Source organism: Vigna unguiculata, chromosome 8 (assembly GCF_037176805.1).
Source record: "Vigna unguiculata cultivar grain cowpea cultivar isolate G323 ecotype 2 chromosome 8, ASM3717680v1, whole genome shotgun sequence".
Taxonomy (NCBI): Eukaryota; Viridiplantae; Streptophyta; class Magnoliopsida; order Fabales; family Fabaceae; genus Vigna; species Vigna unguiculata.
This window is the reverse complement of record NC_140799.1, coordinates 31,522,354-31,540,942: the sequence shown is the minus strand read 5'-3', so window position 1 is coordinate 31,540,942 and position 18,589 is coordinate 31,522,354. Positions and strand designations below refer to the sequence as shown.

The window sequence follows — 18,589 nt, the reverse complement described above, 5'->3', positions numbered from 1 at the left end:
AATTTTACTCTTTAAATAATAGTTTTTTTTTTAAAATATATACATATAGAGGCATTTCCAATATATACATATTCCTTTTTGGTGTTAATATTCGTTTTTTAATTTTATCCTTTAAAATATTTTTTTTAAATTAAGATAGTTATTTTATTCATTTTATACTTTTTTTTTAATTTAATCATTTTTTATTTAATGATTTTTTATTTAATGATTTTTAATTATTAAACTAACTACAAAATAAATGATAACTGTTTACAATAAAATCATAAAAAATATTTATATATAATTTTATAATTATAATAATTATAATTTTATCAATTTGTATTATCATACAAAAGTAAACACATGTATTTCACTAGTATTAATAAATTATGAAAAAAATTGATTATACATAATATTTAAAGATATAATAATTAATTATATATAATATCCAACAATAAAAAAATTAATTAATAATATGTAAAATATAATTATATTTTATTTCAATATCTTCACAAATTAAAGAATAAAAATTAATGATTCTCAACTTATTTTAATATATATATATATATATATATATATATATATATGGTTGAATGAGTTATATCTAAAGTTCTCATTTTTGTAATAGTAATGTTTTCATTTTACTTGCGTCACCGTACATGCGCGTATGTGTGAGAGAAATAAAGTTACTTATTATCACTACCATTTTTTTCAAAAATTTAATAGTAAAAATTACCAGATATCATTGAATTCATAAAAATTATATTAAAAGTTACCTTTACAGTTAATAAAGTAATTGGATTTTTGCATTCTTTTAAATAAAGAATTGATCAAATTCTTAAATATTATAAATATATTTTATTTTATTTTTCTTAGTCACCTCCTCCATAAAAAATCCAGACTAATAAAATGCAATAAATTTTAATAATGTGTTATTAAGTCAGCAAACAATTTAAATCATGCAAAAAACATATTTTCCTACTTATCCCAACACGAACTTTTCTATTTGTTCTTAACAAAATAATAAACTTACTTAGTATCACACCGTCTAATAAGTTCATTTTTTAGTTTGATGTGACATCAAATCAAATAAAAGATTAAAGTAAAATGATGTAGAATATGATTATTTTTTTTATATCTAAAATGTGATACTTCAAAGGCAAAAGTCAACAAGACTAAACAAACTAAGCAAACAAACGAAACACCCACGTTGGAATACCAATAAACCTAGGGGTAAAAAGGGAAAAAAACGCGCGCTTAGAAGACCCCATAGTGTAAGCAAGGAAAAGAAGGACTCAACCAGCCTCAGTCCTCACTCTATATAACACTCTCGTTACCACAGAGGGCACAAAAAATTGTGTTGAAAGTAAAATCAAATTTCTTCTCACTTCGCAGACACAAAGCAAGGATTCTCATCCCTTTCTCTCTCCCTCTCTGATTGGGGTTTCACTTTTTCTTCTTATCGTAGTCCTTCGAATGTGTGTGCATCTTTCTCCTTTCTCTCTCATCTCTCAGGTACTTTGCCAACAACTTGATCCAGTTTTTCAACACCAATTGCTGATTCCGTGTCAGTAATCGCTTCGGCGCAATCGCGGATTGTTATCGACCTATTCTGTTTCATAAACTTGTTAATTTGATCGTATTTCATAGAGATTGTGATTTGGTTTTGATTTTGCTTTTGGTTTCGGTTTTAGGTGGTGGTTCAGTGTACTGTTGAGGTGAGATGACAACCCTAAGATCGAGTTGGCCTTCGAGGCTGCGCCAGCTTCTGTCCAACGAAGGTGCCATTGGTCCTTCTGTTAAGTTGGACACTGAGCCTGTGAGTGTGTCTTTTGTTTATCCTCTCTATCTAATATGCATTGTGTTGTTGTGTTTGCTAATAATAGGGATTAATGTTTTCTAATATGGTTTAAGGACGAAACCTATAGTTAGGATTAGGATTCTTATTGCTTGACATTGATATATAGTTAGGATTAGGATTCTTATTGCTTGACATTGATATATGACGTGATAAAAAATATAGCGTGTGTGCCTTGATATGAATTGCATGCCTTGATATGAATTGCGTTCAAGGATAGAAGTTTGTGTTTTAGTTGTTGGTGGATTCTGTCTTTCTGACTTCATTCATCTGATTGTGAGAACTATAAATTTTTTTTTTCGTGTGTGTTTGTTATTAAGAGTTTTGTTTTCTAAAGAAAATATTGAAACTGAATAATGTTTTCATGTAGCAGGGATATTAGAGCACTATGCATTTGGTTGATTGTATTTAGTTATTGATAGTCTGGTTTATGCATTGTACTTGTGTTTGTTGATCGAAAATTTGAATGTGTTGCTGGTATTTATGATTGGAAGTTGTTTTCTCTGTTGTAACTGTGTTAATTCTTAGGAAAAAGTTGATTTTTTTTTGCTTCGACGACCACCAAATGCATTTTTTTTAATTAGTAAAGCATATTACTGAGTTTATGTTTTCTTCAAATTGGTAGAAAGCTAGCAAAAATAGTTGTACATGGAATTAATCCATAATTTTTGATGTGGAGTTCATTATTGCTACATTACTGTTTCTGTAGTTTATGTTTTGTTTGGCAGTGCGTTTGAAAGGTAAACTGAGCTCTCCCATTTTAGTCTTACATGGACTGAAATGGGATTTGTCTCAAAACTATTTACCACTAACTAAAAAAGTTTAGAATAAGCAACTCAATTGTGTACTTGTTTGAATTTTGGGTGTTGTATTTGATTTTTTCTATTCATTTTAATAGTTCTTTCTACCATTATAATATGCAGTATATAAGATGCCTTTGCTACAAGTTTGTTTAAAATATTTACAAATGAAGCATAGTTAGTTACCGTGTTTTAAATTTATAAGCCGATGTATTCATCACTGAACATCACTGAACTAAATAATATACAGTTAAGATAATGGTATTTGTACTAGTTTGTTACCTCAAAATTTGAGTATATTAAACTGTTACTTGTTTACCTTATCTGCTGATTTCACCAGTCACTTACTAGAGCTGGTTTAATCAGCATGTAATCATCTGTTTCTCATAAAAGTTGCACTATGCATAAATTTATGTAAGTATTGATAGAACTCAGGCCTCCTGGATGCATTTTTGTTGTCTAATTTAAACACTGAATATTAGAATATGATTCATAAGCTCCAATTCTATCCATATTACTTACAAGTAGTTGATATTTTATCATTATTTACTGTCGTATTCAAGGTCACTAGAGAAAACTACATGTGTAGTAGAATGTAGTGTAGTCATAGCTTCTATCCCCCTCATAACTGACTTAGAGATAGTTAGACAGTTAAAATGTTGGAACTCATTTTGGGCAAGGGAGTTTATTCAAATTTAGAGAACTCTCTAGTTTACTCTTTTTTTTTCTAGCTTCTTATTTTTTGTGGCATTCTCTACATTTTATCACTGAAGCATATGGTTTTGTATTCATTGTTTCTTTCTGTTGGAACACTGACCAACTTAGAGGTAGTTAGTCAGTTATCATCAAGAGAGCCCATCACCATGTTTTTTTAAAATATTTAATGCAAAATTTAAGAGAAAACTCCCAATTTTACTCTTATTTTCTCACTAAAGTAGATATTCTAATATACTGATTTCATGTTGTGTACTGTGTATCTTAGGCTTTGATAGGTTACATGACTTTAATTTTCTGTATACAGAATACAGAAGTGTGAACATACCCTGTTACTCATTAAGGAGAAATAGCAGCTTGTGGCTTTTGAACAGCTTTAGGTTTTGGTACTTCTTTCTGTGCATGCATTGTTTAAAGTGGCAATTACCACGACTCTTCATTTAAATTGAGTCTGCTCCATTTATTTATATCCATTCCTTTTGGTAATATTAATGTTATTTGGTGACAATTTCCTTTTTCTAAACATTTGAGTTATACTGTCACTCCTCAGTCAACACTGATTGTCACAAACAAATTTATGAAGTTGAATATATTTGCAAATTTGCTTCAACTGCATTTCAAATTGTGTATTCTTATGTTCCTTTGTATTATTTATTTAGATGTTATTATATTTTTAGACATCTTCATTCATTTCCTTACCCAACATCCATGTTATGTCATTTTATTTTGGTGGTTGACTGGTTTCAGCCTCCTAAGATCAAAGGATTCATTGAGAAGATTATCAAATGTCCATTACAAGATATTGCCATTCCGCTTTCTGGCTTTCGGTGGGAGTACAATAAGGTTTTGCCATTTTAGTCTGATTGTTTGTTGCAATGAGTAATTTATTTTATTTTCCCCGTGCTTAAGCCTTTCTTTTACATCAGGGGAATTTCCATCACTGGAGACCATTGTTGCTTCATTTTGATACATACTTCAAGACTTATTTGTCATGTAGAAACGATTTGACTTTGTTAGATAATCTAGAAGACGGCAGCCCATTACCAAAACATGCAATTCTGCAAATATTACGAGTGACACAGATAATTTTAGAGAACTGTGCAAACAAAAGTTCCTTTGATGGCTTAGAGGTTAGTTGGTCAATTGTGTATTATCTATGCCTGGTCTCAATTGATATATTTTTCTTAATTCCTTCCCCTGTTTGTTTTAGTCAAGTGTTTTTTTTTTTTTATATATATTTTAAACTTTTATTTCTGATATTTTATCTTTATCTGTTCCTCTTCAGCATTTCAAGCTTTTACTTGCATCGACAGATCCTGAGATTCTTATTGCTGCATTGGAAACTCTTTCTGCGCTTGTAAAAATTAACCCCTCTAAGCTTCATGGAAGTACAAAGATGATTTGTTGTGGTTCGGTGAACAGCTATCTTTTGTCTCTAGCTCAGGGCTGGGGAAGCAAGGAGGAAGGTCTGGGATTGTACACTTGTATTATGGCAAATGAGGATGCCCAAGATGAAGCACTGAGCTTATTTCCTTCTGATATTACAAAGATTGGTCATGACCAATCAAATTATCGCATAGGTACTACCCTTTATTTTGAATTGCATGCTCCCAGTGCCCAGAGCAAGGAACAAAGTGCAGAGGCAGTTTCCACTGGCACAACAGTTATACACATGCCAGATTTACATCTGTGCAAAGAAGATGATTTGTCATTGATGAAGCAGTGCATTGAACAATATAGCATTCCTTCTGAGCTCAGATTTTCCTTGCTCACTAGAATCAGATATGCTCGGGCCTTTCGGTCTCCTAGAATATGCAGGCTTTACAGCAGAATTTGCCTACTGGCTTTCATTGTTCTAGTGCAGTCTGGTGATGCACAGGAAGAACTTGTCTCCTTTTTTGCTAATGAACCAGAATATACAAATGAATTGATTAGAATTGTCCGATCAGAGGAAGTTGTATCTGGATCTATTAGAACACTTGCAATGCTTGCTTTAGGAGCTCAATTAGCAGCATGTACATCATCACATCATCGAGCCCGGATACTCAGTGGATCTAATTTAACTTTTGCTGGTGGGAACCGCATGATACTCCTGAATGTGCTCCAAAGGGCTATTTTGTCATTGAAGAGTTCTAATGATCCATCATCCCTTGCCTTTGTTGAAGCACTTCTTCAGTTCTATCTGCTCCATGTGGTTTCAACCTCGACATCTGCAAATAATATTAGAGGTTCTGGTATGGTGCCTACTTTCTTGCCTTTGCTGGAGGATTTTGATCCTACACATATTCATCTTGTCTGTTTTGCTGTCAAAACTCTTCAGAAGCTTATGGATTATAGTAGCTCATCTGTATCATTGTTTAGAGAATTGGGGGGCATTGAACTTTTGACTCAAAGATTACAGAAAGAGGTACACAGAGTCATTGGTTTAGTTGGAGAAACTGATAGCATGATGCTTACTGGTGAAAGCTTTAGACATAATACTGATCAATTGCAATCCCAGAAGAGGCTCATAAAGGTCTCCCTTAAGGCGCTTGGTTCTGCAACATATGCGCCTACAAACTCTACCAGATCTCAGCATTCTCATGACAGTCCATTACCTACAACTCTCAACGTAATTTTTCAGAATGTAGATAAGTTTGGTGGTGACATCTATTTTTCAGCTGTTACTGTTATGAGTGAAATAATCCACAAAGATCCAACATGTTTTTCTGCACTGCATGAAATGGGTCTTCCTGATGCGTTTTTATTGTCAGTTGGATCTGACATACTTCCTTCATCAAAGGCTTTGTCATGCATTCCAAATGGTCTTGGGGCTATTTGTCTCAATGCCAAAGGGTTAGAGGCTGTTAGAGAATCTTCATCACTACGGTTCCTTTTTGACATTTTCACTAGCAAGAAGTATGTTTTAGCCATGAATGAGGCTATTGTTCCTTTGGCGAATGCTGTGGAGGAACTTCTACGGCATGTATCTTCACTGAGAAGCACCGGTGTTGATATCATCATTGAAATCATCCACAAGATTGCATCCTTTGGGGATGGAAAAAATATAGGGTCTTCTGGAAAAGCTGAGAGCACTGCAATGGAAACAGATTCTAAAAACAAAGAAAATGAAGGCCAGTGTTGCATTGTCGGTACATCCAGTTCAGCTATAGAAGGGATGAGTGATGAGCAGTTTATTCAGCTATGTGTTTTTCATTTGATGGTATTGGTTCAAAGAACTATAGAAAATGGTGAGACATGCCGTTTGTTTGTTGAAAAATCAGGAATTGAAGCTTTGTTGAAGTTGTTGTTACGCCCCTCTATTGCACAATCCTCAGATGGCATGTCTATTGCTTTACATAGCACTATGGTATTTAAAGGGTTTGCTCAACATCATTCCATTCCTCTGGCACGTGCCTTCTGTTCTTCCCTTAGGGAGCACTTGAAGAAAGCTTTAGAGGGATTTAATGCAGCTCCTGAACCTTTGTTGTTGGATCCAAGGATGACATCTGATGGTGGCTTCTTTTCTTCACTTTTTGTGGTTGAGTTCCTTCTATTTCTCGCTACATCAAAAGACAATCGTTGGGTGACTGCATTGCTTACGGAATTTGGAAATGGGAGTAAGGATGTTCTTGAAGATATTGGGCTTGTACATCGTGAAGTTCTGTGGCAAATTGCTCTACTCGAAAATAGAAAGCCTGAGAATGACGAAGATGGTATTTATTCTTCTAGTTCACAACAGGCAGAAGGGGATGCAATTGAAAGTGAAGAGCAAAGATTCAATTCTTTCAGGCAGTTTCTTGATCCATTATTAAGAAGGAGAACACCTGGATGGAGCGTTGAATCTCAGTTTTTTAACCTTATAAATCTGTATCGAGATTTGGGCCGTTCCCCTGGTTCTCAACATAGATCAATTTCAATTGGGCCATCATCTAACATGCGGTCAAGTTCTAGTAACCAGGTCCAGCATTCTGGGTCAGATGATACTTCTGAGACTGCTCATAAGAAGGAATCTGACAAGCAGAGACCATATTATACCTCCTGTTGTGACATGGTTAGATCACTTTCATTTCACATTACCCATTTATTCCAAGAGTTGGGAAAAGTAATGTTGCTACCTTCACGTCGACGTGATGATGTTGTGAATGTAAGTCCTGCCTCCAAATCAGTGGCTTCTACTTTTGCATCCATTGCTTTTGATCACATGAACTATGGTGGCCGTTGTGTAAATCTTTCTGGAACAGAAGAATCCATATCAACAAAATGTCGATATTTTGGGAAGGTGATTGATTTTATGGATAATATTCTAATGGAGAGGCTAGATTCTTGCAACCCTATTCTGCTAAATTGCTTGTATGGACGTGGTGTTATTGAAATTGTATTAACTACCTTTGAAGCTACCAGTCAGCTGCTCTTTACAGTTAATCGGGCCCCTGCTTCACCCATGGATACTGATGATGCAAATGCAAAGCAGGATGACAAGGAAGATTCAGATAGTTGTTGGATTTATGGCTCCTTGGCTAGTTATGGGAAATTGATGGACCATCTAGTGACTTCTTCTTTTATATTGTCATCATTCACAAAGCATTTGCTTGCACAACCCCTCACTAATGGTGACGCACCTTTCCCAAGGGATGCTGAGACTTTTGTGAAGGTCCTTCAATCCAGAGTAATGAAGACTGTACTTCCTGTTTGGACTCATCCCCAGTTTGTTGATTGTAGTTACGAGTTTATCTCTACAGTTATTTCTATAATTAAGCATGTCTACACAGGCATTGAAGTTAAAAATGTGAATGGTAGTGGTGGTGCTCGTATTACTGGGCCACCTCCTAATGAAACAACGATTTCAACCATTGTAGAGATGGGTTTTACCAGGTCTAGAGCAGAAGAAGCTTTGAGGCAAGTTGGGTCAAATAGTGTGGAGTTGGCAATGGAGTGGTTGTTCTCTCATCCAGAGGAGACACAAGAAGATGATGAACTTGCCCGCGCACTTGCCATGTCCCTTGGAAACTCTGAATCAGATTCAAAGGATGCAGCTGCTAATGACAATACCCAACATCTTGAGGAAGAGATGGTCCAACTTCCTCCTGTTGATGAGTTGCTATCTACTTGCACAAAACTTTTGTCAAAGGATCCACTTGCTTTTCCGGTCCGTGACTTGCTTGTGATGATTTGCTCTCAGGATGATGGTCAACATAGAACTAATGTGGTCTCTTTTATTGTGGAACGGATAAAAGAATGTGGTTTGGTTTCTAACAATGGAAATTATGCCATCCTGGCTGCTCTTTTTCATGTTCTTGCGTTAATTCTTAATGAGGATTCTTTAGCTAGGGAAGCTGCATCTAAGAGTGGTATGATTAAAATTGCCTCTGATCTACTGTTCCAGTGGGATTCTAGTCTAGATAGCAGGGAGAAGCAGCACATACCAAAATGGGTCACTGCTGCTTTCCTAGCACTAGACAGGTTGTTGCAAGTGGATCAAAAATTGAATTCTGAAATTACTGAGCAGTTGAAGAAGGAACCTGTGAATAGCCAGCAGGTATCAATTACCATTGATGAAGATAAGCAAAACAGGTTGCAGTCTGCATTTGGACTCAGTATGAAGTATGCTGATATACATGAACAGAAGAGACTGGTTGAGATTGCTTGTAGTTGTATGAAGAATCAGCTTCCATCCGATACAATGCATGCTGTTCTGTTACTGTGTTCCAATCTTACAAGGAATCATTCTGTAGCTCTTACCTTTTTGGATGCTGGTGGGCTAAGTCTACTTCTTTCTTTGCCAACCAGCAGCCTCTTCCCTGGGTTTGATAATGTTGCTGCCAGTATTGTTCGTCATGTTCTTGAAGATCCACAAACACTCCAACTTGCGATGGAATCTGAGATAAAACATAGTCTCATAATTGCATCCAACCGTCATCCAAATGGAAGGGTCAATCCTCATAATTTCCTTTCAAATTTAGCTTCTGTGGTTTCTCGGGATCCAGCAACTTTTATGCTAGCTGCTCAATCTGTGTGTCAAGTTGAAATGGTTGGTGAGAGGCCGTACATTGTCTTGTTGAAAGACAGGGATAAAGACAAAGCTAAGGAGAAAGATAAAGTACAGAACAGTGATGGGAAAGTTAGTTTGGGAAATACAATCACCTCACCTTCTGTCAATGGCAAAATTAATGATTCAAATACCAAGAGTGCCAAAAGTCACAAAAAGCCTACCCAAAGCTTTATTAATGTAATAGAACTTCTTCTTGAATCTATTTGCACTTTTATTCCCCCTCTGAAGGATGACATTGCTTCAAATGCTCTTCCCAGAAACGCAGCATCAACTGATATGGAAATTGATGTCTCCTTGGCTAAAGGGAAAGGAAAAGCTGTTGCCACCATGTCTGAGGACAATGAAACTGGTAGTCAGGATGCTTCTGCATCACTTGCAAAGACTGTCTTCATTCTAAAGCTTCTGACAGAGATATTATTGATGTATTCATCATCTGTTCATGTTCTACTTCGACGAGATGCTGAAATGAGCAGCATTAGGGCTTCTTATCAAAAGAGTCCTGCAGGTTTAAGCATGGGTGGGATATTCTGTCATATTCTTCATAATTTTCTTCCATGTTCTAGAAACTCAAAGAAGGACAAGAAAGTTGATGGGGATTGGAGGCAAAAATTAGCAACCAGGGCCAACCAGTTTTTGGTGGCTGCCTGTGTTCGGTCTACAGAGGCAAGGAAAAGGGTTTTTAGTGAGATTAGTTATATCATCAATGAATTTGTTGATTTATGTCATGGCATTAGGAGTCCAGGAAATGAAGTTCAGGTTTTTGTTGATCTATTGAATGATGTTTTGGCTGCTCGAACACCTGCTGGTTCATCCATCTCAGCTGAGGCCACCACCACTTTTATTGATTCTGGATTGGTTAAACCATTCACTTGTACTCTACAAGTTTTGGACCTTGACCATCCTGATTCATCTGAAGTTGCTACTGGCATTATTAAAGCTCTTGAATTGGTAACCAAGGAGCATGTCCATTCAGTTGACTCTAGTACAGGGAAGGGTGATATTTCTGCAAAACCTTCTGTTCTAAGTCAACCTGGAGGAACTAATAATATTGGTGAGATCTCTCAGTCCATGGAAACGACCTCACAAGCCAATCCCGATTCCCTTCAAGTTGACCATGTCAGGTCTTATGCAGTTCGCTCCTATGGTGGTGGGTCAGAAGCTGTTACTGATGATATGGAACATGATCAAGATCTTGATGGGAGTTTTGCTCCTGGTAATGAGGATGATTACATGCATGAGAATTCTGAGGATGCAAGAGATCTTGAAAATGGAATGGAAAATGTGGGTCTACAGTTTGAAATTCAACCTCGTGGCCAAGAAAACCTTGATGAAGATGACGATGATATGTCTGGTGATGAAGGTGAGGATGTAGATGAAGATGAGGAGGATGACGAGGAACACAATGATTTGGAAGAAGCCCATCATTTGCCGCTTCCTGACACAGATCAAGATGAACATGAGATTGATGATGAAGATTTTGATGATGAAGTGATGGAGGAAGAGGATGAGGATGATGAGGAAGATGAAGATGGTGTTATACTACGACTTGAGGAGGGAATTAATGTTTTTGACCATATTGACGTTTTTGGCAGAGATAATAGTTTTGCAAATGAGGCTTTTCATGTGATGCCACTTGAAGTTTTTGGATCTAGACGTCCTGGACGGACAACATCTATTTATAGTCTTTTGGGCAGAACTGGTGATACTGCCTTGCCTGCTCGTCATCCACTCTTGCTTGAACCTTCTTCTTTCCCACCACCTACTGGGCAATCAGGCTAGTTTCTCTGAATTTTCTTGTTATTGATAATCTATTTCAGCGACGTGTTTTTCTTAGCGTATTAGTTGTTTCAAGACTTGATTTTTTGATGACATTTGGGCTTTTTGTTATGTTGTTTAAATATTTCAGATAGTTCATTGGAGAACAACTCAGTGGGTTTGGATAATATATTTCGATCCCTGAGAAGTGGACGCCAAGCCCAACGTTTGCACTTGTGGACTGATAATTACCAACAAAGTGGTGGGACAAGTGCTGTTGTTGTTCCACAAGGGCTTGAGGAGTTGCTTGTCAATCAATTGAGGCGACCGAGTGCCGAAAAGTCATCCAATCAGAACATAGCAGAAGCCGTCTCTCATGGTAAAGTTGGAATCACCCAGGCACAGGATGCAGGAGGTGCAATGCCAGATGTCCCCGTTGAAAGTAATCCTATTCTGGAAGTTAGTACAATACCTCCTTCAGTCATTGATAATAGTAACGTGGATGCCAGACCAACAGGGACTGATCCTTCACAAGCAAATGTTTTAAGCACGCAATCTCAGGCAGTTGAGATGCAATTTGAACATAATGATGGGAATGTGAGAGATGTTGAAGCTGTCAGCCAGGAGAGTAGTGGTAGTGGAGCAACTTTTGGTGAAAGCCTTAGGAGCTTGGATGTTGAGATTGGAAGTGCTGATGGCCATGATGATGGTGGTGAAAGGCAGGTTTCTGCAGATAGGATAGCAGGTGATTCACAGGCTGCCCGCACAAGAAGAGCAAATACGCCTTTGACTCAATTTTCTCCTGTTGGAAGAGATGCGTCCCTTCACAGTGTTACTGAAGTTTCTGAAAATTCAAGCCATGATGCAGATCAAGATGGTCCAGCAGCAGCAGAGCAGCCTGTAAACAGTGATGCAGGATCAGGAGCTATTGATCCTGCTTTTCTTGATGCTCTTCCTGAGGAGCTGCGTGCCGAAGTCCTCTCAGCTCAGCAGGGTCAAGCGGCTCAGCCATCAAATGTTGAGTCTCAAAACACTGGGGATATTGATCCAGAGTTCCTTGCTGCTCTTCCAGCTGATATTAGAGCAGAAGTTTTAGCTCAGCAGCAAGCACAGAGATTGCATCAGTCTCAGGAGCTGGAAGGGCAACCTGTGGAAATGGATACGGTCTCAATAATTGCAACTTTTCCATCAGACTTACGAGAAGAGGCAAGTTTATACGTTCACTGTTATATAAAAGTGAGATTATCTGTGATTTTAAGTTTTTTCCCCTTTTCAGGTTCTGTTAACATCACCAGATACTATTCTTGCCAGTCTTACACCTGCTCTTGTTGCTGAGGCAAATATGTTGCGGGAGAGGTTTGCTCATCGTTACAGTCGTACTGTGTTTGGTATGTATCCGAGAAGTCGAAGAGGGGAGACTTCAAGACGAGAAGGTGTTGGTTCTGGTTTGGATGCAGCTGGGGGAACCATTTCTTCTCGCCGGTCTGGTGGATCTAAGGTTGTTGAAGCTGATGGAGCACCTCTTGTTGATACAGAAGCTTTGCATGCTATGATTCGGTTATTTCGCGTAGTGCAGGTATTACTTTGTGATTCGAAGAAGTCCTTCAATAAGAGTCATTCTTTATTCCCTACAATTCTTTGTTTATTTTTTTGCAGCCACTCTACAAGGGCCAACTCCAGAGGCTTCTTTTAAATCTTTGTGCTCATAGTGAAACGAGAATCTCTCTAGTGAGAATTCTGATGGACTTACTAATGCTTGATGTTAAAAGGCCTGTCAGTTATTTTAGTAAAGTTGAACCACCATATAGATTATATGGTTGTCAGAGCAATGTAATGTATTCACGTCCTCAATCTTTTGATGGTAAGAATACTTGATTATGCAGCATAAATACAATTTGTCATTGGTGCTTATTGTTGTGAATCTTCCCAATTATGAGTTGTCTGAAATGTATTTTATTTTCTTATTTCATGAGCTTTTGCATACTGAATTGTCCATTTTTAATATTTGTTTTTTTTTTTGGGAATGGATTTATTAATACCTTTCCTATTTTTCAATCACATAGGAGTTCCCCCATTGCTGTCTCGTAGAATACTTGAAACTCTCACTTATCTTGCTCGCAATCATCTGTACGTGGCTAAAATTTTGCTTCAGTTTAGACTACCTCACCCTGCAATTAAAGAACCAGTTGACGCACGGGGCAAAGCTGTGATAGTTGTTGAAGGTGAAGAAAATATAAGTGAAAGTAATGAAGGGTACGTCTCCATTGCAATGCTTTTGGGTCTCTTGAACCAACCACTTTATTTGCGGAGCATAGCCCATCTTGAGCAGGTGATGCTTTGGTTTTATTGGCATCTTTGTCATTTAATTTTACGTGCCATCAGAGTTTCAGTCGGTGCTGACATAATATCATGTAACTGTGGTGTGTTTTCAGCTGCTAAATTTACTGGATGTGATCATTGATAGTGCTGGAAACAAGTCATCTGACAAGTCCCTGATATCTACTAACCTGCCATCGGGTCCACAAATTTCTGCCGTGGAGGCAGATGTGAATGCAGATTCTAATATTTTATCATCTGGAGATGACAAATCTACTGATGTTGAGGGTTCCTCCAAACCCACATCTTCTGGTCATAAAGTCGAATGTGATTCACATGGAGTGTTGAGTAATCTTCGGAAAGCAGAACTCCGGCTCCTCTGCTCCCTGCTTGCACAAGAAGGGTATGTGATTGGCCTATGCTTGTTGTCAGCATTTCTGCATTTTTGTGTACCTTTTCATAATGACTAGGAGATTTTGTGTTTTTGACAGTGTATGGGTGGGGGGCGGTTTAATTCGTGACATAGAATCATTAATAGTCATTTTTATTGATATGTGCATTTGCTCGCATTTTTGTTTGTAATGCCACAGTTGAAGTATTCACCAATTAGAGCTTCTAGCTAAGCTATGTAACTATTGTTGATATTGATATACAAAGTTGTTTTATTAACCTTGGAGTTGATCTGACATTTTGTGCATTCCTGTCAGTTTGTCAGATAATGCATATACTCTTGTTGCGGAGGTAATGAAGAAATTAGTGGCCATAGCTCCAAGTCATTGTGAGCTTTTTGTCACTGAGCTGGCAGAAGCAGTTCAAAAGTTGACTTCATCTGCAATGAATGAGTTACGTGTCTTCGGTGAAGCAATGAAATCACTGCTCAGTACTACTTCTACGGATGGAGCTTCAATTTTGAGAGTTTTGCAAGCGTTGAGTTCCCTTGTAACTTTACTGACTCGGAAGGAGAATGATAAAGGTATTCCTGCCCTTTCTGAGGTTTGGGAAATCAATTCAGTATTAGAGCCTTTGTGGCATGAGCTGAGCTGTTGCATAAGTAAGATAGAATTTTACTCAGAGTCTGCATCCGAGTCTTTGACATCTTCTAGTACATTTGTGTCTAAACCGTCTGGTGTAATGTCTCCGCTACCAGCTGGTTCTCAAAATATATTACCGTACATTGAATCTTTCTTTGTGGTCTGTGAGAAATTGCATCCCGCTCAGCCAGATGCTAGTCATGAATCAAGTATTCCTGTTATTTCTGATGTTGAGTATGCTAGCACATCTGCTCCCCAGAAAGCATCTGGAACTTCTGCAAAAGTAGACGAGAAACATGCTGCTTTTGTACGGTTCTCAGAGAAGCATAGGAAGCTACTAAATGCTTTTATAAGGCAAAACCCTGGTTTGCTCGAGAAATCTTTCTCACTTATGCTGAAGGTTCCTAGATTTATTGACTTTGATAATAAACGAGCCCATTTCCGTTCAAAAATTAAGCATCAGCACGACCATCACCATAGCCCCTTGAGAATATCAGTGAGAAGGGCATATGTTCTAGAAGATTCTTATAACCAGCTTCGTATGAGATCAACTCAAGATTTGAAGGGAAGGTTGACTGTTCACTTCCAAGGGGAGGAGGGTATTGATGCAGGTGGGCTTACAAGGGAATGGTATCAATTGTTGTCCAGAGTTATTTTTGATAAAGGAGCACTGCTTTTTACTACAGTGGGAAATGAATCAACGTTTCAGCCAAACCCTAACTCTGTTTACCAAACAGAACATTTATCTTATTTCAAATTTGTTGGTAGAGTGGTGGGTCCCTTTTCAACTGTTTTGAATATTTTCTTTTAGTCATATATGATTATTTTTATACCCCTTTCTGTCTTATCCAGGTTGGAAAAGCATTATTTGATGGTCAACTCTTGGATGTACATTTTACTCGATCATTTTACAAGCACATTCTTGGGGTCAAAGTTACATATCATGATATTGAAGCCATTGACCCTGATTATTTCAAAAATTTGAAATGGATGCTTGAGGCAAGTGCATTTATGTAGACCTCTCCTTCCCTTTGTATTCTAATCACACTTGGTTTGTTGTTCAATTATTGATGATTGTCTCTGTTTCTGGAATGATTGCAGAATGATATCAGTGATGTTCTGGATCTTACTTTTAGCATTGACGCAGATGAGGAAAAATTGATCTTATATGAACGAACGGAGGTATTTACAATGCTCTTAAAACTGAGATGTAATGTTGGATTATGCATTGTTATGGTTTAATTATAAATATATCTAGGTGACGGATTATGAGTTGATTCCCGGTGGACGGAATATCAAAGTTACTGAGGAGAACAAACATCAATATGTTGATTTGGTTGCTGAGCATCGGTTGACAACAGCTATTCGACCTCAGATAAATTCTTTCTTGGAAGGGTTCAATGAATTGATTCCCAGGGAGTTGATATCAATATTCAATGATAAAGAGCTGGAATTATTGATCAGTGGGCTTCCTGATATTGATTGTGAGACTCGGTCCTTTACATTAGTTTTTAACAGATGTGATTAATGTTCAATTGCTCTCCCAATGAGAATTTGCCTGGAAGGGCAAATTTGACTGTTGCTTTACTTATTTTATTTCAGTGGACGACTTGAGAGCAAACACCGAATATTCTGGATATAGTGCTGCATCGCCAGTTATCCAATGGTTTTGGGAGGTTGTTCAAGGTTTAAGCAAAGAAGACAAGGCTAGGCTATTGCAGTTTGTGACAGGCACATCAAAGGTATATTTCTATCCAGGAACTTTTCAAATTTTAATAGGCTACTCATTCATTCGGGATATATTGCATGTGAACACAATCCATACCATCTACTTGAAATTGCACATGTTTCATGTATTCAAATTCTTTCTGAAGCATTTTAGTCAAGAGTGAGTCTATTGAGATCAGCTGCTGCAGAGTATGAGATGAGTGTGACTGAATTTTATTCCTGAATGCATGCAATGATCTTAGTAGCGTATCCAAATTGTGATGAAGGTCGTCGAATTGTAAGGTCTTACACATTTTGTAAGACTCTCCGCTGGATCCGGAGTAGGATCAAAGTGCAAAAGCTGATCATACTTGTAGGGCCCTGGAATTTGTGGTTTTAATCATTTGAATTTGTTTGATGCAACTGGGCTTTTGTGGGTTTGGGTAACCGGAAAGCCAGACTCCTTTTTTGTTGTTTTTTCCCTAGATCCTTTCTTTGCTGCAAGCCATTGAATTTTGAAGCTTTCTCTAACACCATTCAAAATCCTTTCCTAAAGCTTTTAGATCTTGTTCTATGTCTCCTATTTGTTCTACGCTCTCTTGACCTGACTTGTCTATTATTTGTTGGGGCATCATCGTCTGTTCTTTCTTTGGCCAGATCATCAGTGTGTCTCTTTAGTGTTCTACTAGATCTGACTGAACTGCTGAAGAAGCTCTAACGGGTTTTTGTTCCTGAAACCCATAAAGTTGGCTTTTGTAGCCTTTCTTTGAAACAAAAGATATCTTGACTAATTTTCTTGTCTGTCTCTTTCTGCTTGATTTTTTTCTTAGTAATTGCAATTGAATATAAAATAAATTTTAATATTATAATCAGTATTTAAAGCATTCCTTAAATTTCAACGATTATATGTATTAGTTAATCATTTTTATATTAAAATACATTTTCTTACTTTTGGTAAGATCTTAAGATTTGTGGTCCAATTGCACGAGTTTTTTCATACCTCTTCATTATGATATGGTAATAATGTGTACACCTTTTTTTAATAACTTGAAGCGGTAAAAACATTTACAATGCAATGTTTCAGGTGCCTTTGGAAGGGTTTAGTGCTCTTCAAGGAATTTCGGGGTCCCAGAAGTTTCAGATACACAAAGCCTATGGAAGTCCTGATCACTTACCTTCTGCTCATACTTGGTATGTGTTTTTCCCCTTTGGTTTCAGTTGTAATGGATAATTTCAGTGGTGTGATTTAAAATGATCTAAAACTGAGCTTTGTTAATGCAGTTTCAATCAATTAGATTTGCCGGAGTATCCATCTAAACAACATTTGGAAGAGAGGTTACTGCTTGCAGTTCATGAGGGAAGTGAGGGTTTTGGATTTGGATGAGAAATTTGATCGGGGTGGGTACAAAATACAATGTATTACATTTTTAGGTTAGGAGCTATTTCAGAATAGAATCCAGTCGTACAGGGGATTTCAGTTTTTAAGTTCATATCATGTTAATATCTTGTACAGTCGTATTTTTGCAATGGGAAATGCCGTTGGCAGTTTTTTAATCACATAATCAACAAACCACTACCTCCTCATTTTCATACCAAAATTTTCAGGACTTCTCTTGCAGATTTAATTTTCCTATTACCATTTATAGTTATAAGACAAACAAAATTAGTGGTTTCATTCCCCAATAGTCCTTTTTCACTTGAAATTTCTCCTTTTACTCCACTCAGTGGATCTCATGCGTCTAATTTTTCTTCCTTGTTTCTCTCTTTAACCAAACAAATAAAATTTTACGTTAATTTATTACTCTCTATCTCACTCCATCCAAACACTTATTGTTACTGTCTAAAGAGGTTTTATAAGACAGTTTCTTCCTACGTTTTCATAAATTTCCTCTTCCACCTCCCTACAGAAAAAGGTTATGTTCTTCTTTCGAAAGCAAAAAATAACTTTCTGATTACTCAATACAGGAGTAAAATGTAAATTACAATAATTGAAGAAGGTTAAGAAAAATAAAATAGATTTTAGATTACCCTGTAGTTGTTTGTCTTCTATATTGCACAATTAAAATACTTTTTTACTATAAGTCATTTTTTACTTTTACATGATTTATAATTTTTTATTTATTTTCAGAAACAGTTTTCAAATTGTGCAATTTAAACAAAAAATATAGAATCCTTTTAGAGTTGCGGGGAAAAGTTTATGAAAATACGGGAAGAAATTGTCCTCACGTAGAAGAGAAGAGGTGAGAAAGAAAAACAAAGTAAAAAGTAAGCCCTTTATTCCCATACACCTATTTCTCAATTTGCGGATTTACGTTATTATGACTAGCGATGTCGCGTATTCACATTTTTTAATTTAAATAATATTTATTTTCAAAATATATAATTGTTAATTTAAAAT

General features: G+C 36.8%; 1 protein-coding gene across 1 annotated transcript; it reads left to right on the top strand.

Annotated features, from left to right (window-relative positions):
* Positions 1-1,319: 1,319 nt before the first annotated feature.
* LOC114193303 (E3 ubiquitin-protein ligase UPL1-like) lies at positions 1,320-17,745 on the top strand. Its single transcript, XM_028083037.2, has 17 exons — positions 1,320-1,494; positions 1,674-1,798; positions 4,099-4,194; positions 4,278-4,481; positions 4,637-11,156; positions 11,289-12,343; positions 12,414-12,713; positions 12,794-12,998; positions 13,201-13,466; positions 13,570-13,856; positions 14,161-15,256; positions 15,337-15,483; positions 15,586-15,666; positions 15,743-15,968; positions 16,087-16,226; positions 17,276-17,382; positions 17,473-17,745. The coding sequence occupies exons 2-17, from the start codon at positions 1,703-1,705 to the stop codon at positions 17,573-17,575; spliced, it is 10,929 nt and encodes a 3,642-aa protein (XP_027938838.2). The 5' UTR covers positions 1,320-1,494; positions 1,674-1,702; the 3' UTR covers positions 17,576-17,745.
* The last annotated feature ends 844 nt before the right edge of the window (positions 17,746-18,589 follow it).

What these genes read in the sequence shown, in the direction of transcription:
- LOC114193303 (XM_028083037.2), top strand. Translation starts at nt 1,703, where the DNA reads ATGACAACCCTAAGATCGAGTTGGCCTTCGAGGCTGCGCCAGCTTCTG. An exon ending in GTTCCTTTGATGGCTTAGAG is followed by an intron (nt 4,482 to 4,636) that starts GTTAGTTGGTCA and finishes GTTCCTCTTCAG; the next exon opens with CATTTCAAGCTTTTACTTGC. An exon ending in TTGTGACAGGCACATCAAAG is followed by an intron (nt 16,227 to 17,275) that starts GTATATTTCTAT and finishes GCAATGTTTCAG; the next exon opens with GTGCCTTTGGAAGGGTTTAG.